The sequence below is a fragment of the Sphaeramia orbicularis genome, chromosome 15 (genome assembly GCF_902148855.1).
Source record: "Sphaeramia orbicularis chromosome 15, fSphaOr1.1, whole genome shotgun sequence".
In the NCBI taxonomy this organism is placed as follows: Eukaryota; Metazoa; Chordata; class Actinopteri; order Kurtiformes; family Apogonidae; genus Sphaeramia; species Sphaeramia orbicularis.
Genome location: NC_043971.1, coordinates 45,689,055 through 45,715,286, shown reverse-complemented (window position 1 = coordinate 45,715,286; position 26,232 = coordinate 45,689,055). Strand labels below are relative to the sequence as shown.

At 38.5% G+C, this 26,232-nt stretch overlaps 2 protein-coding genes across 7 annotated transcripts in view; one reads left to right on the top strand and one right to left on the bottom strand.

The window, feature by feature from the left end:
- The window catches only part of nckap1 (NCK-associated protein 1), a 54,082-nt gene extending 50,442 nt beyond the window's left edge, over nt 1-3,640 (bottom strand). For 2 of the 5 annotated variants that reach the window (XM_030155306.1, XM_030155309.1), the window contains exon 1: nt 3,324-3,431. In XM_030155306.1, the coding sequence (XP_030011166.1) occupies nt 3,324-3,431 (108 nt within the window). Of the gene's footprint in view, nt 1-3,323 lie in introns of all 5 variants that reach the window. The other 3 variants (XM_030155307.1, XM_030155304.1, XM_030155305.1) reach the window with 3 other exon arrangements.
- Nucleotides 3,641-4,203: 563 nt separating this feature from the next.
- LOC115434654 (dual specificity protein phosphatase 19-like) lies at nt 4,204-23,642 on the top strand. Of its 2 annotated transcripts, none has more exons than XM_030156709.1 (5): nt 4,204-4,495; nt 4,861-5,091; nt 16,316-16,362; nt 18,873-19,025; nt 23,186-23,642. In XM_030156709.1, the coding sequence occupies exons 2-5, from the start codon at nt 4,863-4,865 to the stop codon at nt 23,366-23,368; spliced, it is 612 nt and encodes a 203-aa protein (XP_030012569.1). In that variant the 5' UTR covers nt 4,204-4,495; nt 4,861-4,862; the 3' UTR covers nt 23,369-23,642. The 2 variants fall into 2 exon arrangements, with proteins under 2 accessions (XP_030012569.1, XP_030012568.1); XM_030156708.1 differs by having other exon boundaries at nt 4,210-4,495; nt 4,837-5,091.
- Nucleotides 23,643-26,232: the final 2,590 nt, after the last annotated feature.

Genomic DNA, 26,232 nt, shown 5'->3' with positions numbered 1-26,232 from the left:
TCTGTCCCCTCTGGGCTACTAAAAGTAAGTCAACGAGCAGGCAACACTTTCCTGCAAAAATTATTTTCAAAAAGCTCTGTCAATTAGGAAAAACAAAGATAATTATATCACATGCAGCAGTAGAAAATGTTGGCGCCATGCAGCCAGTGGTAGAAAAAACAAAAACTACTGACCCCCCGACAAACCGCTGCATCATAAAAACAAAAACATGAGTACTACTAAAAAACATCAGAGGACACTACACTAGTTGGAAACAAAAAGGGGAAAGCTCTTCTCTAATGTCTCTAATACAAGAAGTATGGTATACAGGTTTAAACTTCAAAATTCATCTTTGAAATACTGACAGCTGAAACATTGTGGCATTTCAGAAACACCAGAATGTGATGCAGATTGAATTATTATTCTTACTATTACTACTATTATTTCTATTCTTGGTCACAGGGGTGCCACAGCCTATCTCAGCAACCAATGGGCAAAGGCAGGGTATACCCAGGACATATCGCCATCTCTTCACAGGGCTAGATTCAGATTTATTTATGTGTTTATTACTTTGATTTAATGAGAGGCTTTTTTTTTTTTTTAAATTAAAGCAGTCCGTTGTCAAATGTGTTGTCAAAGTCAAATATTTTTGAGGGGGAGGGGGCAGTCAAGCCTGGATGATACTAGCAGATTAATCAGCTATCTGCTTTTTCCTTCTTACAGCAGCCTTTAAAAAAGGTTCTGAGTATTAACAGTGTGCTGCAGTAATTGTAACACTGCAAATACATACAGATCATAATGAAGCATTTTACTAAATACAACCAATTCTAATGATGATACAGACAAAATTAGAAATAAAGCACCGTTTCTACTACAAGGCCCGGTCCCTTCTGCAACGGAGGTAAATAAAGGCTCTGGGGCACTCTGAGGAAATAAAGTATATATATATATATATATATATATTTGGTAACTGTGGACTGTTTTCAGAAAACAAATCCTTATGTGTGTTTTGGGCAAGTCAGATAATGATGTTAGAATGCCCACTGGTTATAAGATAAGCATAGCAAATAAAATCAATTTAGCCAAGAATAAATTAGGTGACCATTAAGGAAACTTTCATGCTTCCTTTTACTTGTCAATGACACGTGACTGGTGAATGGAATATAGGCGTTATTTTCGTTGCTACTGTTTCTGTTAGTGAGCATGATGTACCGTCTCCCAAAGGTAGAAATCAGGTTACCAAGTCAGCATATGAGTTTTCAGTAAGAAACTTAAGTTACTTTACTGATGATGAATTTTACAACTCTAACAGTAAGTCTGTAGCATTTGTAATACTGTCTCTGTAATTCAATAGTGTGATTTAAGAACTAGGCTAGTGATGAATTAATGTATTAATGGATATTAAATGTATTAATCTTAGGTTTCAGACTTATCCATGTGAGTGCTAATCAGTTTCCCATTGTCAGTAAAAGTGTTAAGTCCGGTGACTCTATCCCAGATTACTTTCCTAGTTCTTTAGTTTCTAGATTTGGGGTGGAATTGTAAACAGATGCTGGGGAATTTCCTGTTATTTCAAAAAAGGATAGGAATTAAATTAAATTAAATCTAAGGCATTTCGAAGTATATTTAGAGGCCCTGTGGGTGGCAGATCTGGAGAGATATGAAGATGATGGGACAGACAGAAAGAAAAAGGAAGGAAAGAAGGAAGGAAGGAGGGAAGAAAGGAGGGGATTTCAATCAGCAGCAAAAATCTCAGTGTCTGACTGTTCATACTGCTTTCTACTAGCTGCACCAAGGTGATATAGTACAAAGTTGAATTCTTCACTGATTATGTGTTTGCTAATATTTTGTTTGAGAATCAAATTATTTAAAGATGTCAGACCACCAACTTGGCACTTTGGAAATAACTAAACATTAAAGGGCAACCCAAATGCCAACAAATAGAAAACAGTATTGTTTTTCAGAAGGTTTGACTTCTACTCCATACTCCTAAAGACTTTGGTAAGATATAACTGAGCTCTGTCTTGCCCTCCCTCTTTTTTAGTCATCATACAAGCACAAACGCTCATCCCACACAAACAGACCCACTACTCTTTTAGTCCCACACACAAACCATTGGTGTGATTTCTCAAGTAACACAGTGCATATACAGTAACACTGACAAAATGTTTCATCTTTGTGTGCCTGTTGCACTGTATCTGGCAATTTAGGAACAGATGACTGGCAAAACAAACTTATGTCAAATGTAGGCAGTTCATTCACCACAGAAAATAAGGCTTAAAATAACAAATACCATACGTGTACTGACAAAGCTAACATCCAATTCAGTATCTTCAGATTTGTCATTTGAATAAAACAAATCAATAACTATTTAGCAAGCGTGAATAAAATAAAAAGTAAACAGAGCTACATGTTCTATTGTTGTTATTTTGTATCAGAAAACCACTAAAACTTTCAAGGGTTCCACTTGTAGGCCATTTGAAAAGTGCCTGTTTTAGTCATAATATTAAATTATAAGTGTGGGCATTTTATTGTGTTTATTTTAGCTAACATTAGCTGTCACCTGAATTTTATAATCTAGTACTTTCGCTTTTCTTCTCACATTTATTTATTGTGAAGCTAAACACCGCTCTCAGCTTGGAAAAAATACCATCTTAGTGACAGAAAAAAGGTGGTTTGAGGTCCCCTAAGCATCAAACCAGCTTTCTTTGGATTTGGGTATTTTGAGGCTGCCGGTTTCAACGAGCAGAGACGACGCCCGACTGCTAGCGGTGGTTAGCTTAGACAGCAGCCGCCGCCATTAACTACCTAGCCGATGTTAGCTAGCCATCTAACGCTACCGCAGGCCTACTGATTTACTGACATTACCTCGGGGACTACATTTCACCAATTGTGTTGTTTTCTGCTTTCTTTTTGGAGGAGAACATTTAATGTAAACAACATTTAATGTATACATGTAACTCTAATCCACCCAAATATCAATTTCTATCGTAAAACGAACGGACAACTTTACCGCAAGCTAACGCTAACGTTACAGATTTTTGGCTAGCAGCATCCGTTGCTTGCGTCCAGGAAAACTAAAGAGGCGCATTTAGGCTAGTGTAAATGTCTATTTTCTTTTTAACCCATTTTATACATTATGAACAGTAATATACACATCATGAGAGACATCAACGTATATAGTGCTTACATTAGTGTGACAGTGCTAGCTAGTCGGGCATTCATACTGTCAAACATTGACGTGAATACGGGCAATCGTTTAAGGTGCAGATACAGCTGATATAATCACGATGTTTTAATATACCTATGTGGTTGATGCATATTATAACCGTGTGTGTGCGAACCTTTTTGATATTGTAAACACGGGTCAACATCCCGATGCCTCGGTCGTTGAGGATGGTGAGTTTTTCTGCCAGCTTCTGCTGGCTGGGCTGGATCACTCCCCGAGACATCTTCTTGCGGTTAAATCTCCGACTCAGTCCAGAAAAATATCACAAATTTCCGAAGCCTATGGTCCGCAAAGGAAGAAAAAAATCAGTGATTAATGCAGCTAGTGGATGTCGCCCATGTTCAGATATTCGGGGACAGCAGCTTCCTGTACTCCACCCCACCGTCTCCCTGCCTGTTTTTTTTTTTTTTTTTTTTCGGTCACAGGGATGAGGAGCTGTCCTGATTTTCACAACGAGGCTGGCTTATGGTGCGTTCACGGGTCCTTCGTTGTTACGTTGAAATTGCGTTAAATCGTTATTGTAACACAGTGTGGTATCCCAATGTTATTTGAAGATATGGTGACCAGACATAAACTAACTAAATGCGAAGAGTATTAATCCTAACGTAATCAAATGTAATGAGCTACATCACACTGCTAAAGTAGTTAAAATACTTAACATGTTACATTTCGAAAGGAACGTTCAGATCTGCTCCAAATATTCACATGATAGTAGTTGGTGTAAACGTGCATAAATTCACGTTTTTTGTTTTTTGTTTTTTTTGGTTTGTTTTTTTTTTTTTTGCAGATTTTCTAAACATTAATTAGAAATAATTGTAATATATTATGACGAAAACCTGATTTTAATCAAAATCTGGGACACTGTCCTCATGTTGTATGTGGGACAACAGATCAAAATGTCCCTGAGTCTCGTCACTGTGTATGTATGCATGTGTAGCATAATATTATCATTTTTAAATAAGTGTTTATTGTTACGTTCGAAGTATCTTTGATAACAGTCACAGCGATTTTCGCAAGACAGCAACGACTCTTAAGCCACCAATTCATTTAAGCAAAACAATATCGTTTGCTCTTTTACTCTGCGTACCCGAATGCATCATGACGTTGACGTACTTCCGGTTTATCTGTCAGTTCAGTAAACGCTGTTTCTGGAACATTAGCTTATTTTTCACACTCTCAGACTTTTTCTTTCTACAATATGACCTGAGATGATACAAGTCCGTGTTTGCAGAGGCAAAGATATGACTCTCTGATACCTTGTGTCTTAAATCAAATCATTTAGAACAGGTAGGTGTAAAAGGCAGAAAAAAATATATTTGTGTTATTATAAACGCATTTATAAGGCTACCTTTGAAGCACAGGACATCACCTATGGAGTAACTGTGAAGAGAACACCCTGAAATTTCATTTATTTGCTTTTGCACTCTTTGAAACAGGCTAGAAGAACAACAAGTGCTGATTTTCACTCATGTTAGCCCTGTAGATTTAATAGAGTTTTACGTTGGAACAAATGTGTGGGTTAATAAAATTTCCAGCACTTTTTATTCTATCACTGTTAATCACATTATTGAATATAAATTCACTATGTTGGTAACAGTCACTACCTTTTAAATGTACTTTTTTTTCAGTTGGGTACTGTTTGGTCCTCAAGGTGATGCATTCACTTGCTCAGGAGATTCAGGGCTTCTCCAAAAACTGCCTGAAGAAACAGTGCACGCATGTGACTACTGTGACTGGAAGGAAGCTGCTGGAAAGGAGGACTGATGAAGGAGACAGCAATGTGGAGCAAGTTGAAGAGCTGGACAAGGGCAGTGGATTTGGATTTGTGGAAGATAACAGTTTGGACCTTCAAGTTGGAGTTGTCCGACCGTATCTGCTGCTGGGTAATGTATTCTTACTTTGCTGTTAAAACATTGTTTTGGCCTTAATTTTTACTGGGTCAGTTTGCTAAGTACATTGTCTGTAGAGGTTACCCCTCCACTCACTTAAAGTGAAACTAGGCAACATTTTTACCTTAATTAGAATAGAATAGAAATAGAATAGAAAGCCTTTTATTGTCGTTATACAAGTACAACGAGATGTCAAGCTACACCATCATGTGCACATAAAAGTAAGCAAGTAGCAATATATACAATAAGACTAATATACAAACAATAAAATAAACACTAAAGACTACAAGAATTTACATAAACTGTACAGTAAAACTAATATAAACTACTGGCTATTAAACTCACATAAATAAATTGTGCCTCAGGCATGTGCAAACCCTGAAGGTGGATAGGCACAGCAGCAGGTATGGGCAATTAAACAGTTTCAAAGTAATTGTGATGGCTAAGTGGCTTGTCAGGGGGAGAATGGGAGCCCTCCGCCTTCCCACTTGCACCTCTAGGGCTGAATATGCCACTTGCAACTTCTCAATGCTGTTCCTGTAACCTAGATCTTGTCTCGGTGGTCCAAGATCTTGTCAGAAGTTGGTGGCAGAAGTTGCCACAAACCCTCTGCATCCAACTTCCACTGGTCGGACTTCCGTGTTCTAGCCATGATGTTGTGCTTCAGTGGCTAGTTCAGCATAGCACAGTTGTTTCCATTCATATGCCTCATCTAGGGAATCCTCCCAGGGTACAGTGAGCTCAAGGATGTAGACCTGCTTTAGGGAGGGGGACCAGAGCACCAGATCAGGTCTTAAGGTGGTAGTGGAAATCTCTGGAGTAAACACCAGTTGTTGGCCAATATCCACCAGCATTTTCCAATCATATGCGAAGCGCAGCTGGCCTCTCTCTGGCAGTGCAGAGCTGCTCCTGGTTGGTTTAGCCCCTTCGCAGACAAAGGCAGTTGTCCATGGGGGATTGGACACTGGCAGTGGTAGCGAGTTGATGGCAGGTCGTTTAGTTTCCAGGGTGGCTGCAAGGCTCTTTAGGACTCGGTTATGGCGCCAAGTGTACTGTCCTTGGGTGAGACAGGTCTTACACCCTGTTAGAATGTGCAGGAGGGAGGCTGGTCTGGAGCAAATGGTACAAGCTGGGTTCTTCTGAATCTATCTATCTATCTATCTATCTATCTATCTATCTATCTATCTATCTATCTATCTATCTATCTATCTATCTATCTATCTATCTATCTATCTATCTATCTGTCTGTCTGTCTGTCTGTCTGTCTGTCTGTCTGTCTGTCTTTTTATAGCACTTTTCATATAGTGACATGTAGCACAAAGTGCTTTACATATAAAATCAGTACACCCCCCATGGATTGGCGGTGTTGGAAAAACATCATAAGTAGCCCTGATGGTAAAGCTCAGGCTTTGCAATACCCTGGCCCACATATTGCTCCAGCTGAGCTGCCTACTCTCCACATTGTCCCACCATGTCCATTGTCCCTGTTTGTCCCACCTTGCAGCCTTCTCCTGATGGCATGTTTCTTCCACCACCATCTTCCTCCATGTTGGTGCAGTAGCCTTGCTCCATGTTGGATGGCTAGTTTTTAGGCCAAGGCCTCCTCTTCCATGCTGAACATTCCCCACAACATCAGCATGTGTGAGAGCTGATGTTTCCTCCTCCACTGCTGCTGCTGGAGGGGGGCCCACAGGGGGGCCCACTGATCTGCCTTGGTGGAGGTCTGCGCTCTCCGAGTGCTTTTCTAGTTTTATCTTCTATTTGATTTATAGCAGCAGAATTATATTATTCCTGTTTTTCTACATTCTATTGTCTCCAAAAATTGGGGGAAAATTTTTTAAAAATTCATAAATGCATTAAAGACATTTTGAGGGGTTTTCTTTCTTCCCGTACCGAACCGAAAAAAAAATGAACTGTGGCTTTCAAAACCGAAAACGTACCAAACTGAAAATTTTGTGTACCGTTACAGGCCTAGTGAATATGTATTCTGAAACTGTAGGGGGAGCTCCACAAAGAAAAATGCTACAAAAACAGCAAAGAAGAACCAAAGCAGTAAAATGTTGCCTAGTTCCACTTTAATATATTAAGATAGTCATCTTCTGAACCGCTTTACCTATGGGCGAAGGCGGGGTACACCCTGGACGTCTCGCTAATTCGTCACAGGGTGGACATATAGAGACAAACAACCTATAACTCTCACTTTGACACCTATGGGCAATTTCAGTTTGACCAATTAACCTACTAAACGCATGTCTTTGGATGGTGGGAAGAAGCCTGAGTATCTGGAGAGAACCCATGCAAACACGGGGAGAACATGCAAACTCCACACAAAAAGATCTTGGTCTTGGAATCAAACCCAGGACCTCCTTCCTATGAGTTGACCACATGCCGCTCCTTAACACTATTCATATAACTGTATTTTATAAACCTCATATGGAGCCTGTTGGTTTATAATGTTGCAGAGAAGCAATAATTTCTCTGCAGCTGCAACTACTTCATCCTCCTCAACTTTTCTAGTACATTACAACAACCATTACCATTGTTACAGTAATTATTAGCTAGGGATGGGTTCCAATGTTACTTTTATGACACTAACTGAATCCCAAAGGTATTTCTGAGTAATTAAAATGTCTTGTGGTTTGATACCATATTTGCATATCTCATCAGTGTCAGTGCATGCAGGTAAATATTTTTATGTTCTAAAACTGCTTTGAGTGTATCATAAATGCTGATTAGCTGAAAAATAAACTAAAGTCATTCTTGTAATTTCCTGAAAACTGGTATTGATATCCAGTGTTGTTATTAGATTGTTGACTTATTCTGCAATGACTATGATAAGCATTTTCAAGCACTGAGGCTGAGGGTATGGTATCATTCAAAGTTTAGCCATTTCACATTATGGGCAAATTTAGCAGAGCTTGAATGATACCAGATTTTTGGACTCTATCTATCTATCTATCTATCTATCTATCTATCTATCTATCTATCTATCTATCTATCTATCTATCTATCTATCTATCTATCTATATATATATATATATATATATATATATATATATATGTACACATATGTATATATGTATGTATTATTGCCTCTAGTTCCCTGATCACTACTGGCACCACTGTTGCCTTCAGACCCCACATTTTCCTGTACACTATGCCTGCTACCTGGTTATGCCACTCCATGTATGCCTTGCCTGCCAGCATCTTGCACTCTACTGTGATGTGCTGGACTGTTTCAGGGGCTTTGCTACACAGCCTACACCTGGGGTCTTGTCTGGTGTGGTAGACCCTGGCCTCCATTGCTCTTGTGTTCAGGGCCTGTTCTTGTGGAGCCATGAGTAGTGCCTCTGTGCTGTCTTTCAATCCAGCCTTTTCCAGCCACTGGTTTGTTTTCTCAAAATCAGCCACTTCCCTAATTTGCTGGTGGTACATGCGATCCTGGGGCTTGTCCTTCCATGATAGCCCCTCTGGCTCCTCCTCACTGGGGTTTTGTTGCCTGAGGCATTCACTTAGCAATTGGTCATTGGGGGCTATCTTCTTAATATATTCCTCGAGGCTTGTTGTTTCTTGCTGGACAATAGCTCTGACACTTACTAGTCCTCGGCCGGCTCCTTTTGCTTTGTGTACAGCCTCAGGATGCTGGACCTAGGGTGAAACCCTCCATGCATGGTTAGGAGCTTCCTCGTCTTGATATCAGTGGCTTGTATCTCTTCCAGTGGCCAGGATATTATGCCAGCAGGGTATCTGATCACTGGCAGGGCATAAGTGTTAATGGTCTAGATCTTATTCTTGCCATTCAGCTGACTTTTCAGGACCTGTCATATCCTCTGTAGGTATTTGGCTGTGGCTGACCTCCGAGCTGTCTCCTTGTGATTGCCATTTGCCTGCGGGATTCCCAGATATTTGTAACTGTCCTGCACATCTGCAATTTTACCTTCAGGTAGTTCAAACCCTTCACTTGTGATCACCTTTCCTCTTCTAGATACCATTTGCCCACATTTATCTTGTCTAAAAGAGATCTCGATGTCTTTGCTGTAGATCCGAGTGAGGTGAATCAGGGAGTCAATGTCATGCTCATTCTTGGCGTACAGGTTGATGTCATCCATGTAGAGGAGGTGGCTGATGGTTGTTCCACTTTGGAACTGGTACCCAAAGGCGTTCTTTGCGATGACCTGGCTGAGGGTTTAAGGCCTATGCAGAACAGCAGGGGAGACAGAGCATCTCCTTGGGATTTGCTGCATTTGATGCTCACCTGTGCAACTGGCTTTGAGTTGGCTTCCACAGTCGTGTTCCATAGCCTCATTGAGTTCTGGATGAACTCTCTTAGTGTCCTGTTGATGTTATACAGCTTTTGGCACTCTAGTATCCATGTGTGTGGCATTGAATCATAGGCTTTCTGCTAGTCAAATCCAGGCAGTGCAAAGGTTGGTGCTGGTCTTACAGTCTTGGCCGATTGCCGTGTCAACCATTAGCTGGTGCGTCGCTCCTCTGGTGTTATTGCCAATTCCTTTCTGTGCTCTGCTCATGTATTTTTCCATGTGCCTACTCATCTTAGCCACTATGATGCCTGAAAACAGCTTTTCACCGAATCTTTTGCTGCATACTTTACTGTAGTTACTGTTGTATGCACAGCAGTAAAAACAAAAATTTCAGTGAAAAACACAACTTCTATTAACTAGGGATGTAAACAATTAATCGACTATTGATTAATTGTCAATAAGAATTTGCTTGAATTGTCGGTTAATTCCCCTTGTCCACACCTGTCTGAAAGCTGCCAGTTTGTCTGTGCTGTGATGCCACGGCTGGGATAGCTGGTCATTGAACCGGATCATGGCGTTGATGAGTTAGAATCACTTTATGGACATGGTGGAGCCAAACACAGACCGGCCCGTCTGTTTGTGGAAGCGGTGCACCCCTGCCTAAATACACACACAAATGCGGGGTCAGTATTGGATCGGAGCGTTTTCCCTGGAGGTTGGTCTAGTCCACGGTCACTGAGACAGAAGCTGAAAACATCCTCCAGGCTCCAGATCCAGGCCACAGGTATGTGAAGCTTCAGGAGGTAGGGAAAAGATAAATGAGCAAAAAGTTTCACTTTTGCTTCTGCGGGGGCATGGACTGCACCACCCCGTACCCCTATAGTATTATAAGTTGGACGGAAAGTGACGCACACACGCGCACAGTTACCAACCAACACGCACACATCCCCTGGGCGAACTGCGCGAGCGGCCAAGTAACCCCCCACCGACGAAACGCACGCGTGTGCACCACCCACCCACCGATGAAACACATGTGCGCGTGTACCCCCCCATTACACACCGCTACATCAATAGATGAATTCCACAGGAAACACTGACTGTATCCAATGGTACAATAAATCAATCATTAAGGAATATGACATGCTTTTTTCATGAAGTGTATAATCAATATTTAGCTTTTATTCTTATGGACCATATTGAAAGAGAAATTCAGGCTCTCAGGAAAATTGCCGCTTATCAATTCATCGTTAATCGATCGATAAGGTCAACCAACTAATAATTAATGGATTAATCGATAATTTGCATCCCTACTATAAGCCAAAGTGGTTATATTTAGTGTGACCTTCCTTTTACATGTAGCATGTCTCCTTTTGTTCAGACAAAATTAAATTTTTGATGTTCACTTTCTGATTGTTTTATTCCAGGTTTCATTCAGCACATGCCGGATGTTTCTAAAAGTTTTTGGTGCTTGTTTTTATTATGGGGCCAGGGGTCACACTAAATACTGACTTTCTAGGCTGTGCACATATGTCTTGTATTTTCTTATAGTATTGGAAGAAAAGAGACTGAGAAATAAATATGCATATTCATTTCAAGGCTGCAAAAACATAACATCTGAAGGCTGCCTAACCATACATACATACCTCCATGATTATTTATTATTGAAATTTGATGGCAAAAGATTATGGTTTCTTTACCATACATGAAATATACATATGAAATTTAGGTGGCAACCTTCAGCTCCAAGATAAAATCAATACACAAGTGGCAAAACCTGAGCTTGTGTTTATTGAATAAATAAACACTGGGGCCTGTGACCCATGGGTCTGAGCCAGAAGTGGCTTTTTATCTTCTCTCCCTCTGGCTTTGTCAAAATGGTACATAGGCTAATAAATAATAGTAATATAAAATAATTCATTAACCTCATAGCATGATTGCCTAAGTCATAATTTTGGTCAAATTCTCTCTGTAACTTTACTCTTCTAACTCTGCTGCTTCATTTTGCATCATTGGCTATGTCCTGAAAAAAATGTGATGTAGGCAATTATGCTATGAGACTAACAAATTGTTTTTTGCATTTTCTTATTGATGTAGGTGCTGCCTCAGCTTTTAGGTTTTAGGCTTTGTGAAACCAGAAGTTCCCATGTTTGGACGAAAGATAAGTGGAAGTAGAACAACTGGTGAGCTAATTCTAAATTCTAGCTTACTTACTGAGCAAAATGGGGAACTTCATCAAGCATTGAGTAACCAATTCTTTTAACATCATGTTAGTGAAATCTATTTACAACAATTACAGGGGAGCTGTCAAGAAAAAAAAAAGCATTTTATCAAATGAACCAAAAATCCAGCTTGACAGGGGAGTTAGCTGTCATATTGACTCGTCAATCAAAATCTTGTGAAATCAAAACCATGGAAGACACCAAAGTTTCAATTTGGCCTAGAGATGTAATGATATGAAAATTTCATATCACGGTTATTGTGACCAAAATTATCATGGTTATCATTTTTATCCATTTATTTATTATTGTTGATAAGTGTTCAAAACGTTCAAAAAGTGCTTATACACTCACTGAAATAATTTAACCAAGTTTTATTTCAAACAAAAAAAACAAACAAATAAAATAACACGCACAATGTACTTTCTCACAAATGCACAAATGGAACAAAATATACAACTCAGATTAAGAAAATAATGATAATGTCCTGCATTATATATTCTGTAAAACAATGATTTCAGAATTGTAGGAAAACATATTTGCCATTAGTAAAACATCTATGACAGACCCACAGTCAGCCAAATGGCTGTAATTTATTACTTATTTGAAATCCTCACTAGAGTTGAATGACTGAGATACTGGTTCATTGGTCCCTGTTAAATTAAACGAATGAATTCCCAGCAACAGTTAAATCAGATTCATTCATCTTAAATCCATCTGAGGGAGCACAGTGATCCACCCTCCAGCTGGAGGATGCTGGATGACACCCACATTTGTCAGCATGTATCCGTCCTGCTGAAGTGTCCTTGAGCCTGATATTGAATCCCCTACCAGCTCTGGGGTGCAGTTCTGCTCTGTAGCACACGTCGAGCTTTGACCTCACAGCAGGAGAGAATCAAAAAGAGTATTTCTCAGCAGGGATCAATAAAATATTACATCTGTTAGGTTTTACAGAGGTGACTCTTACCTGTACAGTGTCTCACCATGAACAGCATTAAACTACTGTTCATTTCAACAACAAGAGCTCAGCAGTCACACCATCCATGTAAAGACATATGTCAGAGATCAGCTCCATGAAAGGTTTGCAGGAAACCATCTTTTTAAACTTCAGATAAACTCCAACAGTGTTGTCAGGAGTCAAACATTTCATCTGATCCTTTTCTCAATTAATCAGTTAGTAGTTCATTAACCATGTACTAATGTGCTAGAGCACATTAGTACTGATCTAGTACTAGATCTAGTACTAGACTGTCACTTAAGGCTGACAAAATCTTGTTCTTTCTTTGGTGAGGTCTTCATCACTGGTGTGAGTGTGCCTACTCGCTTTCCCTGAAGGTGTTTAGGATTAAACTCCTGGCTTTTCTGTCAGCTAGATGGTGTGGAAGTCATTCATAGCCTTCTCCAAGGAGTTGTTGGACATCCTTTCAGAGGGTCTGTATGATGTTGATATGGGGACGACCTACACCACAATGGCTATGAGTGGGTGGTAGTAGTTCCAATAGATGTCTTAGGAGATGGGATATGTCCATTCACACAACATGACCAAGAAAGCACATCCAGCTGAGAAACAGTCTTGTGCAGAGCTGAGGGCAGTCAGTCTGGAACCTTATATCCTTGCTTGAAACATGGTCTTGCTATGTCACTTTCTGAATTCTCTGAAGATATGCACATTGGAAACTTTCCAAATACTGAAGTTGTTGTTCTTTCAGGGCCCAGATGGAGGAGCCGTACAATAGTACTGATGGCACACCGCATTCTAAGATCTTGATCTTTGTGCCAAGTGTGATTCCCCAATTCTTCCAGATGTCGTTTAATTTTTCCAGATGTTGTTTAAAGCAAAGTGACCAAATCTTTTCATTTAAGAAGCTGCAATTAAAACATGTTCAGTGATTTTGCAGGGAAAAATTGCTTAAAAGTTGAATCAATTATCAAAACAATCAAGTGGTTTTTTTTAGATGATGAACTAATCAGCTTTGTGACTGCTTTGGTTTTTGGGGGGTTTAGTTTCTTCCCCTACTTCTTTACCAGGTGTCTGGTTGTCTACAGAATAATCAGGTGTACAAACTTTCTCAGGCCAATAGAGACTTACCACCTCAGACAACAGGTTTATATATATATATATATATATATATATATATATACACACACACACACACACACACACACACATACATATATATACATATGTGTGTGTGTGTATGTATATATATATATATATATATAGATAGATAGATAGATAGATATAGATATATACACACACTTATTATTATTTTTATATTGTGATAATTAGCTCAGCTCAGTTAAAAAGTGTGTCAGCTTTGTTATTGCTGTTTTATTATATATATTTATGAAATGTTCTGCTATTTGATAAGGTTTTCATTATTTTGATCTTATGTGTTAGACCTTGTTTTTACTGTACTGTACTGTTTTGTGTCAGTTTCATCACATTCTTTTTACATTATGTTGATAATAACAGTAATATATATATACTTGAACAAAATAAAGAATACACACAATAATACTGATTACAAATTGAAAACTGGTCTGAAGAGCTGAGTTCTGAGAGGTGATTTGAATTATTTCCATTGTGGATCAACAATTACTATTAAAACTTGACAGAAATTATGATTTGACTTTTGTCATGACAGTTACTGATATTTATTTTTCTGTAAATGTTGTCCAGCTCCAATTATAACTGGGTGCTACAGGCAACAATTTTAACATGATTAAGAATATTTATATCGGTAATTATTCCAATAAATGTCGTCAGTATGTTGAAATCAGTCTTAATGTTGGGAAGGCTTACAAACAAAACAAAATCATTAATTCTGCTGAAATACAAAACTGAAATAAGAAACCTGATTGAAAATGTAAGCAGTAGGAAGTACAAGTATTTATGAGTGTCATAAAAATTACTATTCAAGTAAAATACAGCTACTTGAAAACTCTGCTGAAGTACAGTTACGTCAGCAACTACGGATGTAAAAAGCAACCATTAAACAACCATCCTTCAATCCTTCTTAAAGTTTAAACCTTTTTTAAACCTAAACTGAAAGTAGTTTTATTTCTAAATGAAATTTCCTGAACAACTGCAAGAAAAGATGACTGAGCCATGCCTTCAGCAGATTGAATTTGGTCCCCTGACACGCTTAAAAATCCTGGCATTGGTGCATCTTTCCACAGATGTGTCAATTTAAATCTTTCCGTCTGCACTGATGAGACATATGGGCCAGAGCTGGCATATTTCCAAAGGCACTCCATCCATTGGATTTAGATTTACTGCTCAACACCATGAATTTGGCATCAAGTGAAAGTGTCTTAGCTGATGCAAAAAGTGCAAATGTTGACACTTTGAAGGCATATGCAGTAAGCTGATGCAGCTGCATAGAATGGACTGGAGAAAGCCTAAAAGTAGCCATTTTTTTGTCAGTGTTTCTACACATAGAGGAATTATCCAGCTCCTGCTATTGCAGATGACCACCTCTGTTTTCTCGATGAACTGTCAGATTGAAAGAGGCTCTTCATTGCATGTCTTGTTTTTTCAGCTGAATGACTTTTTTTCATCTTTTGCCTCTTGTATTTTCTTTCATGGTAATGCTTCCCTAAGTGTTTGACCTGTTTCCTCTCTTGGATTAGTCATTCAGACTCTTGCTGTTATGAAAATGCCTCCTCTCCTTTTTCATAACAATCATAAACTTCTTTCTCTGCAGGTGTGGGTAATGCTGAGTGTTTATTTCAGCAGTTTTTTAAGCCTAGTCTGTTGCCACTGTACAAATCATCTGATTCCTTTTTCAGTGTTTTTCTGTTGCTCTAAGCCATTTTACGGTGGTTTTCTGCTGACTGATACCTTCTCTCCCTGTTTTTTTCAGCTGTTAAAGGGGCTTTTCTGTGTGAATGTTTTCCTACTAAGAGATATAAATCCTGATATCCTGTAGCCTTTATGATGTGCTGGTGAATATTCACACTGTTGACTGTTCTTTGAATTTATTTGCGGTCAGAATGTCCTTTCGTAATGTACTCATTTTGTTGGTTTTCAGGGGCCGCAATCTACACTTTTCTAATTTTCATTTACTTGGCAGAGTGATCAGTTGGTCCTTAAAGTCTCCAAAAACTGCAAAAATCTCTAAATTATTGAATTGACCATTTTAAGAAAATGAACCTATAAAACACATTTTTCTTTTTGCAACATTTCAAAAGTTCGCTTTAAACTCACCTTTATGGAAATGCAGCTAATATCTTGTTACTTTACTCTGAATTTCTCCATATTTTAATGCTGAACAAACCCTTTCATTATTAGAATTCTTTCAGATCCTCTAGATTTTCATTTCCCAAATGTTTCAAGTGTTTCTCATGCTCTGACCACAAAGGAAAGTTAATAACATCTACTTTCTTCAACTTTCTTTCAGGACCATATTTTATTTTTCACCTGTCAAGAAATAATGATTTGGTATTTATCATTATAATTGTTAATTTTGTTTGAAACAAATAATCTTTTAGTATTTAACATGATGGCCATACGTTTGGCCAGCCCCATCTCCAACACTAAAAATACAGACAACAGACACTAAATTCAGTTTCTTTTTTAATTTTTCCTAGTGTTTTTTCACTAAAATTAAAAAACAGGAGACTGATAAATATTCATTCATAGCAATAAAAAGACACATTTGATCATTTTTTGTCTCAGTAATTAGGGCCATGGCCTTGGTTTGGTCTTCTCATCGAGTTGTCTCTCCCTTTCAGCCTCTCAGGATGCAGCCCACGACATTGACACCCTGCTGAGATATAAGGTCAGTACAAAGGGATCAATAGAATGGGCATGCCCTTGCCTTGTTGTAATAGCATGTGTGGCGACATGAGATTAGAGGCAGCCATGTAGGTGTTGCTTTCCTGCGGGTCAGCAACAATCGAGCCGGCAGCCAGAGGAGCCTCATGACTCATGCAGTGACACATTAGCTCAGTAGAGGGAGTAAATGATTACAGTGGAGTCTGAGCGCTGCCCCTATGCTTCAGAGGGAAGCCACTGCTCCTGTCTCTGCAGTGGCTGCTCCCAGACACAGCGCTGCCTGTGCAGTCTCAGGATGATGAATCACACAGATTACACATACCTTCACTTCTTGTTTCAGGGATGAAACCTTGACTGTTTAATAACTTAAGCATGGATTTCCAGATGGATTTTAAAGCCCAGGAGCTGAAAGACACCCCATAAAGCTTCTTACCATTAGACCATTCAAAGGTACAATACGTAACATTTCCACATTAAACACCTGAAAATACTAAACCTGTGTTATACATGTGGCTGACCTGTGTACATTCTGTACACCATAATCAGATTTTTCCCTCATTGTTCAAATGCAGTGAAATATGTGATTTTATACAGTGTAACTGCCCTTTTTATTTAGTCGCCAGTCAGTGGTATCATGTCACTTTGACAGTTCAGTTGAAACATATGGAATAAATTATTCAATGTCATAGATATACTTACAAATACAGCAGTATTTCAGCCACAACAAAGTTAGTGCAGTTTTGAAATTTTTCAGCAGCTTCTTGTAGTATTTATTCCAGTTTGATGTTTGATTTCAGTTTATTTTTTCAGGTATGTGGGATTTTTAGGAGCTGAATGAGGTAGGATGAAAGAAAGCAGGGCATCAAATATGGTTTTCAAAACCTTTTTTTTTTAATTAAAAGTATCTTACTGTGGAATACTGTGGACCATTAACATTGTTTAACCCACAGCGTAATTAAGCAACAAACGATAATTACCAACTGCAACTAAATCAGAAGAATTTAATTAACATAAAACAAAATTTAGTTTTTGTGAACTGAAATTGCCATACTGCATTATATGATGCCATTTTGCAGCAGAGTCATTGGACAAAGAGATCATTTAATGGCATATTTACATCTTAATCTGGTTTACTATGATGTATTGTATCAAAATGTAATGTTAGCCAACAAATGTGGCTAGGTCTGGCCTTGTGAAATGAGTTCAATGTTGCTGGATAATGTTAATGGTGTGACATTTTTTGCACTTGTGTTAGTTGGTTTTTCAAAAAACAGGGAAACACTCTTAAATACATTCTGGTGTAGCAAGCATTTGACCCATGTGACTGATCAGCTGACTTATCCCCGGCATCTTGTTGTATATTCCCATGAAATGCTACAGCATGTCTGGTAGTAACAACAAGCTGTGTGAACTGATGAGGAGACCAAATTATTCTTTTGTCTCATCCGTGAAAAAGCATCTCGGCCATTTCATACAAAACAACACAGCAGAATGCTGTACTTGTTCTGCTCTTCATTGCAACATATGATGTAGCCTTTTGCACCACCTTCTGATGGCAGTTTGGAAAAACACACATCTTTTACATTTTCTTTGTTTTTCTTTTTTATTTAAATTAGTGACCATGTGTGCAGGGTAAACCATCCAAGTTTTTATCACTGTCCAGGAAATGACAAAATACCATTAAAAGTCCCTATAATCTAGCTTTTTATTTTTTATTCTGTTTGTATTCTAGCATTTAGGTGATGTTAAGTGCAAAACATATGACAGAAACAGGAAATTAGAAATAACTACATCATACAAAGTCACCATTTTTTTTTACTAAATGAATGAAAAGATTAGTCAAGTTTGATCATTCTGTAATATGTTTCACTTTAATATGATCATGTATTAAATAGCATTTACTGGTAATGTCAATGTCAAATCTCTCTTAAAGACATAAAAGAATAACTTGTCTTTCAGGTTTATTGTGTTTCGATGGGCTCTGGTCTCTATCAGTTCTGAACGTTGTGGGAAAACAAAGGAGCTGTGTGGCACAAATAAATAATTTACATCCAACTGGATACAAGACTGTACTTCATCATCGAGACAGCATTGTCAGTTGCAGTCATTTTCAGATAAGATAGCACTTTGTGTAATTTTATGAATAAAAGTAAAATGCAGGATCTCATCTGTCCGCTTCTTTACTTATGGAAAAGGATGTTTGATGTTACAAAAACACTTTAAAGGCAGGACACATGCTGAGATGTAAAGCACAGATTTATCACTCTGAGCTAAGCTAAATCTATGTGTGAGTAGGCAGATACTGCAGAATCAGAGCCATCATACTTCTGTGTACCCTTCCTTTTCTGTCTCCCCCCTTGTCGTTCCCCCCACACACACACACTCAGGTTGTCATATCATCAATATGGCAGACAGAACACCTATTTTTCTCTCTTGCCAAAACAAATACTGCTACAGGGGTAGTAGTCTCAAGGAGTTTCATTTCTAAACACTATCCATCCTTCTCTTTCTTAGGTGTCTCATGTGCTAAATGTGGCCTATGGGGTTACTAACCTGTTCCAGGATCGGCTGGTGTACAAGACGCTGCAGATCCTGGATCTCCCAGACACTGACATCACCTCCTACTTTAAGGAATGCAGCTCCTTTATAGATGAGGCCAAAGAAAAGGTACACAGACCCTCACACAAATCCTCTAAGCACCCACCTGAATGAAACACATAGATTTAAGGTGGACAGAGTGCACACTTACTCAACATTTGTATTTTTTTTCTTGTAAAATTATCATTTTCAAAAAGAAGAAGGGTTAGATATAAAGCAAATACAGCAGTTAAAGGTATTGTGGCTCCAACTAAAACAGTGCCAGAATGGCTAAATGACTAAATATTGGAAAAACTATTGACTGTTAAAATATTCTGCTGTTCTTCATCAGGAAAGATCATAGCATATGATTGCTGGTTAAATAAAACTACAATATTTAAATACATGTCCTTGGACTCATTTATCCAATGTTCCAGCAGCATCAGGAGCAATCCATAATTTATTAGTTTTTATGGAGTGACTTTATTTTTATTATTGTAGTCACATGTTGATGGTGTCATGTCCCCCTTCATAAGCTAACATTAACGCAACTTTGATGTGTTTGTTCAGTCACAGTTTATTTGTTTGATTTGCTGATTAATTGGTGCATTATCAAATGCTAGACATTTTACACACATTTTTTCTATCATGAAAAAACCTCAGCTGCATCTCTAAATATATGGTACTGAAAAATTAAGACAACATAGTTCTCTAGTCTGCAGTACCTTAAATGGCCACTTGAGACTCATTCCAAAAGTGAGTCAATCTGCATAGACTCTCATGATAAAATATCCAATTTTAGAAACAAACATTTTCACAGACTGGTACAAAAGTTTCACCCCCTAATTTCACCCCTCGCACCAATGGTACATAAGACTTTTTTTATGCAATTTACCTGTTTACAGTATATTTAGGTTTAAAATTCTGAATAATTGAGGTTGGTGAAGTTAATTTCTGCTGTAATCAGATGTTTATATTTATTTTATTGTTGTTACCCTACTGTGGTTGCGGGTGTCAACTTGAGGTTTGTGTTTATACCAACAAGACTGTCAGGTCATACCTAATACCTGTGTGAACCCTTGTTAGCATAATTTAGCTACATTGCTATTATTTCTGTATGGATATAGTCTTTCAGCTAACCTGCCTTACAAACACAACTACACAACTTAATCTATTAACATGTATTAAGATATGTATTAACTGTTGGTGTTAGTCAAAGTGTGACCAATGTATTATCTTGCCAAGTTTGACCTCTAACATTTTCCCTGCTCCACCTTCCAAATACGGCCAAAATGTCAAACTCTGGCCTCCAAAACAACAGTAGCCAACTAACAGGTCACTTCACAGTGGCTACATCCACATCTTTCGAACAGGCTCTATTCTAAACATATTAAGAATAATAAAGTAATAGTTTAGCACTCAAAAGGCCCACTGTACCTAAACAGTCTTTTTAGATTTTACAGATTTGGCCCATTTTGCAGAAAAGACATAAAATGTGTTTTTCAATAATCAGTATTGCTACTTTGGCTATTGTTCTGAATGCTTCTTCCAACACTGATAAATGCAGACATATATTCTCAGGGCAAAGACTCAGAGTCAGATGTTTCTGCAGGTAACGCTTACATCAAATCCATTTATCTACTTTCCTTCAGGAGGCCAGTGTAGCCTAAAAATGCCTTCTTTAATATCTGCAGGCCAATTTAACATGTCAGTGTGCACACACAGCTGTTCTGCTACCACACTGTGTTGCATTTCAACACATCTATAATGGTCGGTTATCTGTAAGTCAGCACAAAGGTTAGGCGGGTGGTCAGAATAATGATTAAAGGACCATGGTGGTGTCATTTAGGAAGTCAACATTGCCTCTGCTCACACTTTCGTCATTCGGTCCACATTGTCTGTGTAATACTTTATAGCCATTTGTTTCCAGGCAGAGAGCTGCATTTCTTCTAGAATGTAATGTGATGGGAGTACTGATATGAAAACACTCAACTCTAGCACAATGAAATCACAGAAAAACAAGAAATGCTGACAAAACCAAATTAAGTCTCCATGTTCACTGTGATGGATTATATAGCTCAGGCAATTTTCAGTCTGTTGAAGTTTGCTGTTGTTTTTGTTTTTACTTTTTTTTTAATAGAGGGGAAACAAGACCTGATATGTGTAACTAACTGACTCCAGGCTCAAATAAAACAAAGGAACAGAGCAACCTCTTTTGATTGATAGGAACTTATGAAGACTGATATAATTCTTTTGGAGCCAGATGTCCTGTATCCGCTTCATTTGATTGTACTTTACCCAGAGGAGCAGTTTAACTGGGTTATGTTTTAAAGAAAGGCACAGATAAAAATGATACCATGTCAATTAAAGATACCAAAGCGCTTTACACATGTGTATCCAAAGCTAATTTCAATCTTCTATCATTCAGTATGCAGTGATTGACATTTAAAATCAAAACTGAGCTTGCAGTTTTTGTTCCGCTCCAGCTGAGCCAGAAAAGAGACTTTATTCTGCGACAAGAGGCTCCGTGTCGAATAAAAGAGACAAATGTGTCAATACAGCTCAGAACTGAGCCGTGGGCCTGCACGCATTGTCTAAAGATGTGGCTGGAATTTTAAAAATTCATTTCCAGCCAGGCACTCTAGGCTGTAAAATAATTACATCAACATTAATATTAATCACACTGCAAATTTTGATACATGCACTCTGGCGTGTGCACATGCTCACACAACTGCAAACCCAGATTTATTCCGTCTTAACTTGCTCTCCATGCTCTGGCTTCTGGAGAAGTTAGAAAGTTTAATCTTACACTAAGAAAAGAAACTCTGAAATGAATTTCCGAAAATTCAGCAAAGAGATGTCATGTTTATATAGCCCAATACTGTTACACAATACACACACAATAAAAAGGTCATAATATGTCTTAAATTCATTCAATATCTTAAATGCTTCGTAAATTTACTGTAGTTACTGTATGACCAAAAGACTGGTAGAACAACGCAAGTTTGATTAATTTTGTTAATCAGTTTCAAAAAGTTGAGGGTTCATGCGTCTTGATCAGCATCATTATCTGTTTTTATAACCACTGACAACTGTTGTGTGAATTTTTTAAGAGTTGGTTCAACATTTTTTAGCCTGTATATAATTTGTGGGTGAAGGAACTGTGATTTCAGTCATTGTTTTTTGAAGCCAGTAGATTGGAATTTGCCCGTTGATGTTTTGGAGCCAGAATTGACTGTACTTGGACAACAGGGGCAGAACTATGGAAACCTGAGAGGTCAAAGGTGGCCTAATGCTAAGCAGTGGCTTAGTCACTGGATGAAACAGTAATCCTCATCTAGCAGTGTAATTTCATAGTCCCATGCAACCTATTAACCACAACTACAGTAGAGTTTTCTGTCAGGGGAAAAAAAGTGTTTTATCAATTAAACCAAAACTTTGAAAGTCTGACTCAGGATATGAGAAAACTGTCATACAGATCTGTCGATCAAAGCCTGACACAGCACCCATCAAAATATCTATTTATCCTGGGCTGGAGCCAATGCCAGCGGCCATCATCAATATTACGACTTTTAGATACTTGCACTTTGGATTCTCTAAACTAATGGGATAGTATAGAAATGGCAAATGGCAAAACTGCTAGCTTTGGGTTTGCAGCAATGAATAAGGACCAAGGACTGAAAATGAAGATAATATGGAAGTATCCTAAAGTGTAATATCACTGATGGCCATTAAATACTGGCTCCAAAAAGCCCTGGTTGCCACAGACTTACACTGAAATTCTCTGAAAAAAAATACAAAGTTTCACTTGTTTCATTTGGACCCTCTATTAAGCGTTCTGGTGGTCTATCTTTAAATTATTGCTTAAAGCTTCCATGTCTGCTGTGTTGTGCTGTGATTGACAGATGTAAGTGACAAATCATTAGCAGCTTGTCCTCCTTCCCTCCACTTTTCTTTCCCTTCCTTTCCTTCTTTTTCACTTCCTTCTGCATTGCTAACATACTGCTATGTTGTATGGGTCAAACCCATTTTTGAATAGCTTGGACCTCTTTCATGGAGGCTTAACTAACAGAAATCATTGCAACATTGTTTGGGTCTGAATGGTTTTTATTTATTGAGATCTTAAAAACCATAAACTTGACTTCTGTAACATACTTTACAGATTTGAAAATCATTAAATCCAGTACACCAGGGTTTCATTTTCTCTAATTAAATTTCATTTTCATTCATTTCCTCTTGTGTTTCCTCAGAGTGGTGTGGTGCTCGTCCACTGTAACGCCGGTGTGTCACGCTCGTCCTCCATTGTGATTGGCTACCTGATGCTACAGGAGGGCCTATCATTTGATGATGCATTCAATCAGGTCAAGACAGCAAGGTCCTCAATCCGCCCTAACCCTGGGTTCTACCAGCAGCTACAGAGTTACAAACCCTGAGGCAGGATGGCGTTGGTCCATTTGAGGCCAGAACACAGACACTGACTTTTTTTGTCCTCCAGATCAGAATCAAGATGTAGAAATCAAAAAGTACTCACTTTGTATTGTCTTTTTCTATCTTAGCAAACTCATTCTACTACCTGTTCTAACTTCATTCTAAGCAGCCACAGTGTACAGTGGGTTTTTATAGCTTGTATAAAGATGCTAATGTGCTCCACAAATCCAGCAACAGATGTCTTTTTCTACAAGGTAATAATAAACAAAAATGTTGGTATATGCAGCTACAAAACTCTTCTTCTTTACAGACTTAAAAAACCACAACAGAGAGATTGTTTTGCTTTATTATCCAATTCCTTCTTGCTGTCTTCCTTCTTCCCATTCTTTAATTTTTTCTTCTCCTCAATTTCTTCATTTTTTCCTTCTGTCCTTCTTACCTTCTTCTTTCTTCTCAGTAATACAGTATGCCTCCTCTAGTTTAGTTTGTCCTTTTTTTTTTTTTTTTTTTTTTTTTTTTTTTTTTTTTTACAAGCAATTAAAATTAGTGAGAAACTGTTTGCTTTTCCATTTCAAGTTTCCATTTCAAGTCTTGTCTTCTCATTAGATTTTTGGGCTTTACGCTAGTTGTAGTATGGATTGTTTTCTAATTAAAGATGTACCTGAGTAGCAACTAGGTTTCCTTCTCAACTATAGACAAGTACTCTGTCAATTTTAATGATTGCCCTCACTGATTCCTTGTCTGTCCATTTCACAACTTTGCAAAGTTGATAAGCTAACCTCATTCCTTTGGAAGAATTAGCTTGTAATTAGCTTGTTAGGTAATGAGGGAGAATTCAGTTGGCCCACATGCTAATCAACATATACCACTGGGATGAGCTAACGCTGCAAATTCACTCCACGCACAGGCATCATATACTAATCTATACTGCTTAAGAGAAAATCAGGTCTGTAGGGCAGGTAGTTTGTTTTTTGCATATAATACTATAATGAATTACTGTCCAGGGTGTAGAAGATAATAGAAAGGGCTATTTAAACAATTAACTGTAAACTGGTGAAATGTCTTTTGTTTGTTGCTTCACTGTCCTGTGAGAGCCATTTATCTGAAAATAAATCAGCTATTCATGAGTTCAAAAAGCACACCTGTTATGAGCTTTGTGACAATGTCTTTTAAAGAAAATACAACAGGGTTTTTTATAGTTTAAGGAGGAAACTCCCCCCATACAGGAAATACTTTTGTCCTCCAGCTTAATCACATTTGGCAGTATGCAGTTTTCACTGGACAGAAAAAGTATAAACTGATGTCTGAAAAGAAATTAAGGCAGGAGAAATGCTCAAATACAAATACCTCAAATTTGGACTTAGCTGTAATACAGTCCACCTCTCATTTTAACATTTGCAGACAGGTATGTACCAAACATAAGAACAACCCTTCAGCTGGTAAAAGGTGCACACCTAGAACACAAGACCATAAGGTTATAAGTATTAGGACTACGCTTTATGGTCTCACAAAGTTTCGAAGTAAAGGGACTGGTGTATACATAGATGCCAGGACAATGATTTACAATAAGGTGTAAATGTACAGGAGGGTGTAACAGTCAGTCTGGGCAATATCTTCATATTGCTGCTGTGACCTGAGACACAGGTCAGGAACATTATGTTTTAGGCTTTTAATTACCCTGCCCCCACGAAGGAGAGGCAAGGGGTATTGTTGTTGGTTCAGTTTGTTTCTTTGTTAACACTCTGGCAGCAAAACTATTAATTAAATTCATACCAAATTGGGTTTATAGATTGCCAATGACCCAGAATAGATCTGATTACATTTTGGGAAAAGTTGGTTAAAGTTCAAAATTTTTATGAAATACATTTTTTTTCTCATTTACTTCCAATGGGCGAAATTTCACGTCTGTAGCAGCAAAACTATTAGTTCAATTCAATTCAATTCAACTTTATTTGTATAGCCCAATATCACAACAAGGTTATCTCAAAGGGCTTTACAGAGTCAGTTAGAGTAAACAACAGTCAAATGAACAGCAAGAAAATGAGTAGTGTCCAGGGCATCCCCCGTCCTTAGACCCTCCTTCTCGGCAAGGAAAAACTCAAAACCCAGTGGGAAAAGGGAGAAACCTCGGGGAGAACCACAGTGAAGGAGAGATCCACTCCCATGGACGGACAGGCTATAGATGCACCAGGACTGATGGACGTCCATTTGCAGATGTAGTTCTAGTCTACAAGGATGCAGTAGGGTGGACACATGGGGGGTCCATCCCGCTGGATGAGACAGGCAGGGGCGAGGAGGCCCATCCACAGTGGTGAGGCCGAGGACGTCCATCCAGACAGGTGGGGGAGGGGGTCAGGACACAGGACAGGGCAGGACACAGATGGGTCACCGCAGATCCTGCCATCATTGGCTCCCAAGTGGTTACAACTGAAAAAGTAGCCACTCCCCCGGAGGGGAGTGGGGAAAGGGGACATCGGGTGAATAGCACTGCACAAACTAAGTTGGCTAAATATTAAAAATATAAGTGCAGACCAGAATGGTACGTAGAACCAGAAACAGGAGATAGGACTCAGTGCCTGTACTTCCCCCAGCATTCTTGCTCCTAGGGCAGCTTAGACTGAACTGTGGGTTTAGTCTGGTTTGAACTAGCCTGACCATAAGCTTTTTCAAATAGGAATGTTTTTAGCCTGACCTTAAATGTAGAGACTGTGTCGGCCGGAGTTGAATTCATACTAAACTGGGTTTATAGATTTCCAGTGATACAGAATAGATGTGACTGCATTTTGGGAAAGTAGGTCAAGGTTCCAAATTTTTATGAATTTTTAATTTTGTTTTTCCCATTTACTTATAATGGGCGAAATTTCAAATG